This window comes from Odocoileus virginianus, chromosome 28 (genome assembly GCF_023699985.2).
Source record: "Odocoileus virginianus isolate 20LAN1187 ecotype Illinois chromosome 28, Ovbor_1.2, whole genome shotgun sequence".
Lineage (NCBI taxonomy): Eukaryota > Metazoa > Chordata > Mammalia > Artiodactyla > Cervidae > Odocoileus > Odocoileus virginianus.
In genome coordinates this window covers 44,412,283-44,420,095 of record NC_069701.1, presented here as the reverse complement: position 1 = coordinate 44,420,095, position 7,813 = coordinate 44,412,283, and the positions used below count along the sequence as shown (strand labels likewise).

Here is a 7,813-nt window from a genome sequence, read left to right as displayed (position 1 = left end):
TACACCTGGGATATTTGAATGTCATTGCATGTGGACTTTACCCCTGAAAAACATTTAACACGGAAGTGTGACTTCACTGCTTTTTTGGCTTATTTCTTAAACACACCTATTTTGTCACGAGGGTTTGTCAGACAGTATGAAATGAAGATCAGCGGGAAACACGCACTCCGTGTCCCTTCCCCAGACAGCAAGCCCTGGTCCACACGCTGGAGGCCTGCTCCACGCACGACCCAGGAGTACTCCTGCCCCCAGGCCCTGCCCAGCCCAGGGGCATCTCCGAGCTGGTCAGAACTCAGGTGCACATGGTCACCACCTCAGGTGGTGCAGGGGCTCCCCGATCTCAGATTGAGGCAGAAACACTGGGTGCAGACCCTGCCTTTCAGGACAGAAAGGTACCCAACTCCTGGTTGGAACGACCCCATGCTTGGCAGGGCTGCTAGGGGAAACGTTCCATTACAAGTGAGCTCAGGGCCAAATAAGCATCACTGTTGTGAAACGTGACTTTTGATCCTGAAAATGCCGCATCATTCACCAGAAGCTCAGCAGGAACGAAAGTTCCCAGGAACCCAGATGCGTGTAGGGCCCCCAAGGAGGCAGCTCTCCCTCTGCCTGGCTCTTTCCAGAACACTACCTCAAGGAACACTAGCTGAGTGGACGCCAGGGACTGCCCACCGTGGGGTCTTGGGCCAGCCCCTGGACATGTACCCTCCCAGGTGAAGCCCCCAGCCTGCCCTCACGGCAGGTTCCCATTGCCCCACTCACCTCATCTCAGAGGGGACCCAGGCAGCGGGCTGGCCCCTGCACCAGTCCGGAGGGCGTCTCAGGTGGCCCCTCCAGGGTGAGCTCCGCTGGCCGGGAGCCCGTCCGGGAGCCAGGGAGGCCTCTGGGTAGCCCTCCCCGTGTCTGGCTCTTCCAAGAGCCTGGTGTGAACCAGGTTGTGGCCATCCAGCTGATGCTCTTGGGCAAGGAAAACAGCTTCTGGCACTGGTCCAGCTTGTGACTGAGGAGAAGCAGGCCGTGCATGGTAGGTGACTGCCCTGGACTGCTGGGCGCTCCCCAGAGCCAGGAGTCTCCCTGGAGAGCTCCCCCGGCAGCAGGGCTGGTGGGACCCAGCCAAGCCCATCTTCCTATCAGTGAAGGGCACTGGCTCCCCACGCTGCGCTCTGGGTCCCCAGCCTGGCCTCACCCAGACAGCTCCCCCGTCCCTGCCTCACGCCCGCCAGGTGCCCAGTGCCCTCCGAGGCCACAGCCAGATGGAGCCCAGGTGGCTCCAGTGCCTAGCCTGACTCCCAGGCCCAGCAGACGACCAAGCACGCACCCATCAGCCACCCTGTAGGCCACACTCCCCGCCCCTCGGTTCCGGAAGCCCTGCTGTGGTTGCTGTGGGGGCGCACGTGCCAGGGCTGGACCCCAGTCCACCCTCAGCCCAGGACGGCAGCAGAGCTGGGCCAATGGGCGTCGCCCCGGCCCCGGCCCCACAGGGAGGGTGTCTTCCTTGGGAAGAGCGTGTCCAGCCAGGACTGAGGCCCCGAGGGCCGGGGTCAGGGCGGCACTTGACTCTCGATGGGGGCAGCCCTTACCTGTGGGGTCTGGGGGCTTCTCAGGCTTCTTCATACAGGGTTCCCAAAACTGCCACAATCCCAGGCCCGCCACCAGCTCACTCTCGGCAGGGCCCCCCCAAGCCGAAGCAGCGCGCAGACGCATCCCCCAGAGGTTGTCCCCCCGCCACCCTGGCCGCCCGGCCTACTGTGGCTTCATTCTTCCCGTGGGGCAGGGGGCTGGGGCAGGCCCGCGGCAGCACGTCCCCCCAGCCTTGGGGGTCCTGGGCCCCGAGATAGGGCTGCTTCCGGCCCCGAGGCAGGCCTGACCCCCACGCTGCCCGTCACGAGGAGCAGCCGTCCACAGGGATCCACACCACTGAGCGGTTCCTACAGGGCTTCATTGACTGGGCGAAGCTGCCAGGAAGTGGGTCCCCCAGGGCTCCTGCCCCTTCGGGAAGCCCAGAGAGGGGGCCCCTCCCCCATCAGGGGGTGTTCAAGGGTAGTCCAGAGCCCCCCTTGCAGGCGTGGGGCTCCCATCAGGAAGGCTGGGTCAGCTGGGAGCAGGCGAGCCAGTGTGCTGCCCTGCTGGGGGGGATGATCTGCAGAACTGTCCCTCAGTCCTGAGTGCTGGCACTCACTCGGGAGCCGAAGTCCAGGAGCCAAGACCACCAGGACAAGCCCCCAGGATGAGGAGCTACAGGAGCTGGCGTGCTGCAGCCCCGGGGGACTGCAGGGGCCAGAGGTCACTGGGGGGTTCGTACCCTGTGCCACGACCCCCACCGTGCCCTGCTCGAGCTGACCCTGCTGGGCCTGCTGTCCGCATAGACCCCCTTGTCGTCACCATGAAGCCTGGAGACACCTACATCCTGGAGAGCGAGCACGTGTTCACGGCCACAGGTCCTCAGGTACACAAAGCCAGTGGCCCATGTGGAGTGAGCAGGCCGTGGTGAGCCACCCAGCCCACCGGCCCGGAGCACGCCCTCTGACCCAGCCCCGCCCTGGGCACGGCTGGACCCCCAGGCGTGGCGCACAGCGGAACACGCCGCTGCCCACAGGCGGTGCTCCAGGGTGGGGGGCCGGGCCTTCTGGGGGGGCTCCCGCTGGCCTGACGGCTCCCTCCCCCCAGAACCCCTCCGGAAGCCGCCCCTGGAAGACCTGCAGGAGTTCCTGCAGGACACGCTGTCCCCAGGCTGGGCCCTGCAGGCCTCTCGATGGCTGAGCTGCACAGGATGAAAGGTGACCTCCCCCCGCCCAAGCAGGCTCAGCAGAGGTCCCGAGTTACCCCGGGGTGGTGAGGGGTGGGGGTCCCGGGGCTTCCTCCTCACCCCATCAGTTTGCTCCTCTGCTCTAAGACTCAGCCAACCTGGCCAGGGCTGGGCAGCGTCAGCCCCTGCAGAGGCCAGAGGCCAGCGGGCTGGAGGGCGGTTCCCGGTGTCGGGCTGGGGCAGCCACGCAGGCCTCACAGGCCCACCCTGCATAGGTCACCCGGCCTGGTGGGGAAGCCGACCCGGTCTGTCCATTTCCAGTGAGCGGCTGAATCTGGGCCCCAGACCCCCCCTACCCCTCCCAGTATCAAGACACTCCCCGGAGAAGACAGGCTGGCCCTCCCTGGCCCACCTGCCCAGCACAAGCAGCCTGGACCCTGCCCCGCCAGGCCCGAAGACCAAGCAGCGGCAGCATGAAGGGGGCCACAGCCACAGGCCTCCCTCTGGCCCCGGGGGCTCCGTGTCTGGCCTGTCTGTCCTCAGCCCAGGGCCACCCTCAGCACAGCGGCCCCAGTGATGTAATTCCCTCTCAGACCTCCCAGTGAACCAAGAGGCCACAGGCAAATGGCCGCCTGCTTTGAGGCAGAATGCGGGTCCCTTCCCCTTCGGCTCCTGCCTGGGCCAACCCCAGCCACCAGCTCCACCCAGCCTGCTGGCGATACGGCGCTGGGCTCAGAACGCCCCCCTGCCCTGTGGCGCCTGCAGCCAGCGCCCCTCGCAGGGCCAGGACACCACAGCAGAACCAGGCAGTGCCCCAAGAGCCGCCCCAGGGGCCCACTCCTCCCCGACCTGCACGGACAGTCTCTGGTCTCAGATGCCCTCCCCCTGTGCTGATTAAAGGTTGACAAACTCCCATGTGTCAGGTGGCTGGTTCTGGCTGCACTGAGAGCTCCGCCAGACACGCCAGGGGCCCCCAGAGGCGGGGCAGCCACCGCCCGGACGAAGCTGTGGTTCCCGTCTACCTCCTGGGAGGCCACACGCGCCACGGCCTCCTGGCCTCAGGCAAACGCCAGGTCAAGACCATGAAATAATTTACTGCGACTGGGCCTGCGCCCGCTGGGCCAGGATGGGGCTGAGGAGAGCGAGGCTGGGGGCCAGCGCATCAGTTCACCAGAGTCTGTGCGAAGCGTCCCGGGAGGCCCGTAGGCACTCCGTCCGCCAACGTGGGGGGCCGGGCTCTGGCGGCATCTCCCTCCGTCCCCGCTGTGCCGCCTCCTGCGTGGCACCCAGCGCTCCGCGCCCGCGCCACCGTCAGGAGAGCAGGCACCTGCAGCTCAGGCAGCCGGGGCCGCCCTCGTCCGGCGGGCTCAGCTTGCGCGCTTTGTGCTGCCGGATCTCGCGTACCAGGGTGTAGAAAGCATCCTCCACGCCCTAGGAAGAGGGCCCAGTTCAGGGCGGGACCACCGCCTCAGCCGGGGGCAGAACCCCAGCCCTTTCCCCAACCCACAGACGGGGAGCCGGGCCCTGCCTGCCTTGGGCCCCAGGGCCGCCTCGTTGGGAGGCCTGTCCTCAGCCGCTCCCCAACAGCCCACTGAGTCTTCGGGGCCCCTTGGGACTCACGGGGCGCTCTGGGGGCACAGGGGCTGGGGCCCCAGGGTCACCGCTCCGGTCTGGCTCAGGGCAGCTCTCTCCAGGGACCTCCACCTCCCCTGGGAGCTGTTTCAGCCCAGACCCGGGCCCTGGCCTCCCTCGCTGCCCTGCCATCCGGGGAGACTTACAGCGAGAGGGGCGGCTGGGTCACGGGGGTCCCGGAGGGTCCCAGAGGGTCCCGGAGCTGGAGCCAGAGCCAGAGCGGCTGCCCTGCGTCGAGGGAGAGGGGGCAGTGAGCCCTGTCCCAGGTGGACGGGCGGGGCGGGGCCCTGGCTGGCTGTGGGGCAGGGGCCGGGCTCACCTGGCGGGTCTTAGCGGAGGTCTCGATGTACGGGATGCCATAGCTGCGGGCGAGGTCCTGGGCCTGCCGAGACTCCACGGTGCGCGCGGCCAGGTCGCACTTGTTCCCCACCAGCACCATGGGCACGTCATCCGAGTCCTTCACCCGCTTGATCTGCTCCCTGCAAGGAGGAAGGGCTGAGCCGGCAGGCGGCCCGCAGGTTTGGCTGCACCCAGGCCGCAGAGAGGGCCTGGCCCCTGAGGGCCAGCGGGCAGCTCACCGGTACTGGTGGATGTCCTCGAAGGACTTGGCGTGGTTGATGGCAAACACGCAGAGGAAGCCCTCCCCGGTGCGCATGTACTGGTCCCGCATGGCGCTATACTCCTCCTGGCCCGCCGTGTCCAGGATGTCCAGCAGGCACGTCTCCCCATCGATGACCACTTGCTTCCGATAGGAGTCCTACGGACGACATTGTTCAGAGACAGCTGGCCCTCCCGGGGAGGGGGGACCTCCCTTGCTCCTCTCTAGCCCCCCACCTCCGGGGACCTGTGATGTGGGGACCCCTCCTCAGAGGAGGTGCGAGTTAAGCCCACATCAGGAGCCAAGCAGCGGACAAGAGCCAGGCAGGCTCACCTCGATGGTGGGGTCGTACTCATCCACGAAGTGGTTCTGGATGAGCTGGATGGTCAGGGCGCTCTTCCCCACGCCGCCGGCGCCCACCACCACGAGCTTATACTCCGTCATCGCTCCTCGAGGCGATGACCGTGGCACGAGGCGCTGCAGTGATCTCCGGTCCCACCTGCCGAGGAAGCCGCACTCAGCAGGCCGGACCATGCAGGGCGGGCGCAGGGAGCTCCCTGGACCAGCCTGCCCAGGTCCGGCCTGCCCTCTGGGCCTACACATCCAGGGGTCAGGGGCAGCAGCCAGAGTGGTGGTCCAGTCGCTCACCTGTGGCACCTCCAGCCCAGAGATGGGAGGGAGTCTTGCCTCCAGCTGCACTTTATAATGACTGCATGAGAAAAGCAAGAAGCCGACCCCTTAGAGGCAGGGCTGGCAGCTGGGAGCATCTCCCAAGCACGTACCCGAATTAGAAGCTGCTGGGTAGGCAAAAAGCTTGAACTCGAGGCGCTGTGGGCTGAGGTTACCAGCACCTCCACGAGAACAGGTCTTGCCACAGTGGCGGGCACAGCAGCGTGCCCAGACAGGTTGGTGGCAACCGACAATCCGCTCCAGCCCTCCCCCCAGGGCATGCTGGTGCATTTGACAAGTATTCAGTAAGCACCTACTGCATGCCAGGTGCCGCTCCAGGCACACGGTGACAGAAAGAACCCCTGCCGTGGCAGGTTTGGGCTACACTCCAAGGGAAAAGTCCGCATAAACCCACGGGTCCCACTGCCAGAACTTTGGAGAATATAAAGCAGGTGTGGAGGTGGGCAGGGGGCCGGGGCTCCAGGAAGCAGATCACAGTAAAAGACCCAAAAGAGGTGTGGGCTCGAGGGGACAGGTGAGAAAGGGAGAGGGCCTGGGCCCTAGGCCCCCAGCTGGGGGGTCACCGGTCTGTGATGCTTAAAGAAGGGGCGCCCTTGCGAGGACCTCGGGCAGTGACTTTCTAAACCCCTGGTTCGCCGGGCGTGTGTGATGGCCGCCGGATGCCCGAGCTCTCCGGAGGGGCCCGTGGGGCTCCAGCGGGTGGAAGACCCCGTCTAGCGCTTCTGCTCGCGGACATCCAAGTCACTTGCGGAGCCCATAAGGCCGTGCCCGGGACATGGAGCCGGAGGTGCTGGCCGGGGCGAGGCGGAGCGAACCGGCCGCCTCCCGCAGCCCCCGCCGCAGCGCCCCGCCCGCCGCCTCCCGCGGCTCACCTGCGCCCCCGCGCGCCGGGCGCGGACAGCAGGCCCCCCTCCCCCGCCCGGCCCGCCGCTCCCGCCGCACTCACCGCTCACTGGCGCGACTGCCCCCGGGGACGGGGCCGGGGCGGGGGCGGCGGCAGGGGCCAGGGCCGGGGCTCGGGGCTCGCCCGGCGCATGGGCTCCGTCCGCGGCGGGTGCGGCTCCGGCGGCGGGCGGCGGACACTCGACCCGGCCGCGCGCGCCCCGCCCCACGCCCGTCCGTCAGCCCGGCGCGGCCTGCGATTGACCGAGCGCGCCGGGCCCCGCCTCGTCCCGCCCCGGTTGGCCGAGAGGCCCGCCCGTCAGAGCCCCGGCCGGGCGGGGCTTCCGGGAGCAGCTCCGAGGGCGGTGCCGGCTCCAGCGGCCGGCGCGGGCCGAGGCCTGCGGGGCTGGCTGCTCGGAGCATGGGCCCCCGGGGGGTGGCGTCCCCGAGGGAGGCCCGGGGTTTCCTGGGAGCAGGCGGGCCTCGTGGGGAGATAGAGACCCCGTGGCCAGGCGAGTCTGCGGCCTAGTGTGGACTGGGGCGGGGCGCTGCTCCCGGAGCCCCGCGCTGGACCCCGGGCACCCCCGCCGGGCACCTCTGCGCCTACCCCTCCCCCGGCCCGGGTCCGCGCCGCCCCACGCAGGGCCCGGAAAGGAGGCGACAGCCCGAGGGCTGAGTCTCAGGGACGCAGGAGCCCGCGTCGTCAGCCCCGCGGATGCCCCTGACCTGAGGCCGCAGAAGGGCGGAGGGGCTGCCCAGACGAGGGTTAGGCTCAGGTGGCTCCGGGAGGGGAGCCTGGCAGCTTCCGCGGGGTCCTGGGAGCGGCTCGGCCTTGCGCCCTAGGCCAGGCGGCGCATGGGCGCCTCTCCTGGGCGGGGACGTCTGAGCCCGCAGAACGGCGAGTCCGGCCCAGTGTTTCCAGCCAGTGCCCAGGGTCTTGCTTCTCGCTTACGTAGCGCGCAGCTCCGACGAGCATCACCGCCAGCCTCCCAAAACTTGGGCAGCCCCTGCAGACTACCTGCCCACCGAGCTTCCCCGAAGCGCCAGGTCCCAGCCCTGCGGAATCTCAGCTAATAACCCGTACCCAGCAAATCCACCCCCGAAGTAACTATGGGGGGCTAAACTGAAGTCTACCGCACCCCAAGCGTAAATGTGCACATTGTTTCTCCTTTACAGACGCTCAGAAATGCATGTTTTTAACATTAAAAAATTTTTTTACAGTAAAGCATAAAAACATCCTCCGTATTTACAGGAAAGAACGGTGC

At 67.6% G+C, this 7,813-nt stretch overlaps 1 protein-coding gene across 4 annotated transcripts; it reads right to left on the bottom strand.

The window, feature by feature from the left end:
• Positions 1 to 3,820: 3,820 nt before the first annotated feature.
• Positions 3,821 to 7,726, bottom strand: HRAS (HRas proto-oncogene, GTPase). Of its 4 annotated transcripts, none has more exons than XM_070457970.1 (6): positions 6,613 to 6,673; positions 5,625 to 5,685; positions 5,310 to 5,475; positions 4,957 to 5,135; positions 4,698 to 4,857; positions 3,821 to 4,177 (listed from the first exon to the last, which is right to left on the bottom strand). In XM_070457970.1, the coding sequence occupies exons 3-6, from the start codon at positions 5,418 to 5,420 to the stop codon at positions 4,058 to 4,060; spliced, it is 570 nt and encodes a 189-aa protein (XP_070314071.1). In that variant the 5' UTR covers positions 5,421 to 5,475; positions 5,625 to 5,685; positions 6,613 to 6,673; the 3' UTR covers positions 3,821 to 4,057. The 4 variants fall into 4 exon arrangements, with proteins under 4 accessions (XP_070314071.1, XP_020767805.1, XP_070314069.1 ...); XM_070457969.1 differs by lacking the exon at positions 5,625 to 5,685 and adding an exon at positions 4,525 to 4,606 and having other exon boundaries at positions 4,087 to 4,177; positions 6,613 to 6,788; XM_020912146.2 differs by lacking the exons at positions 5,625 to 5,685; positions 6,613 to 6,673 and adding an exon at positions 7,275 to 7,726.
• Positions 7,727 to 7,813: the final 87 nt, after the last annotated feature.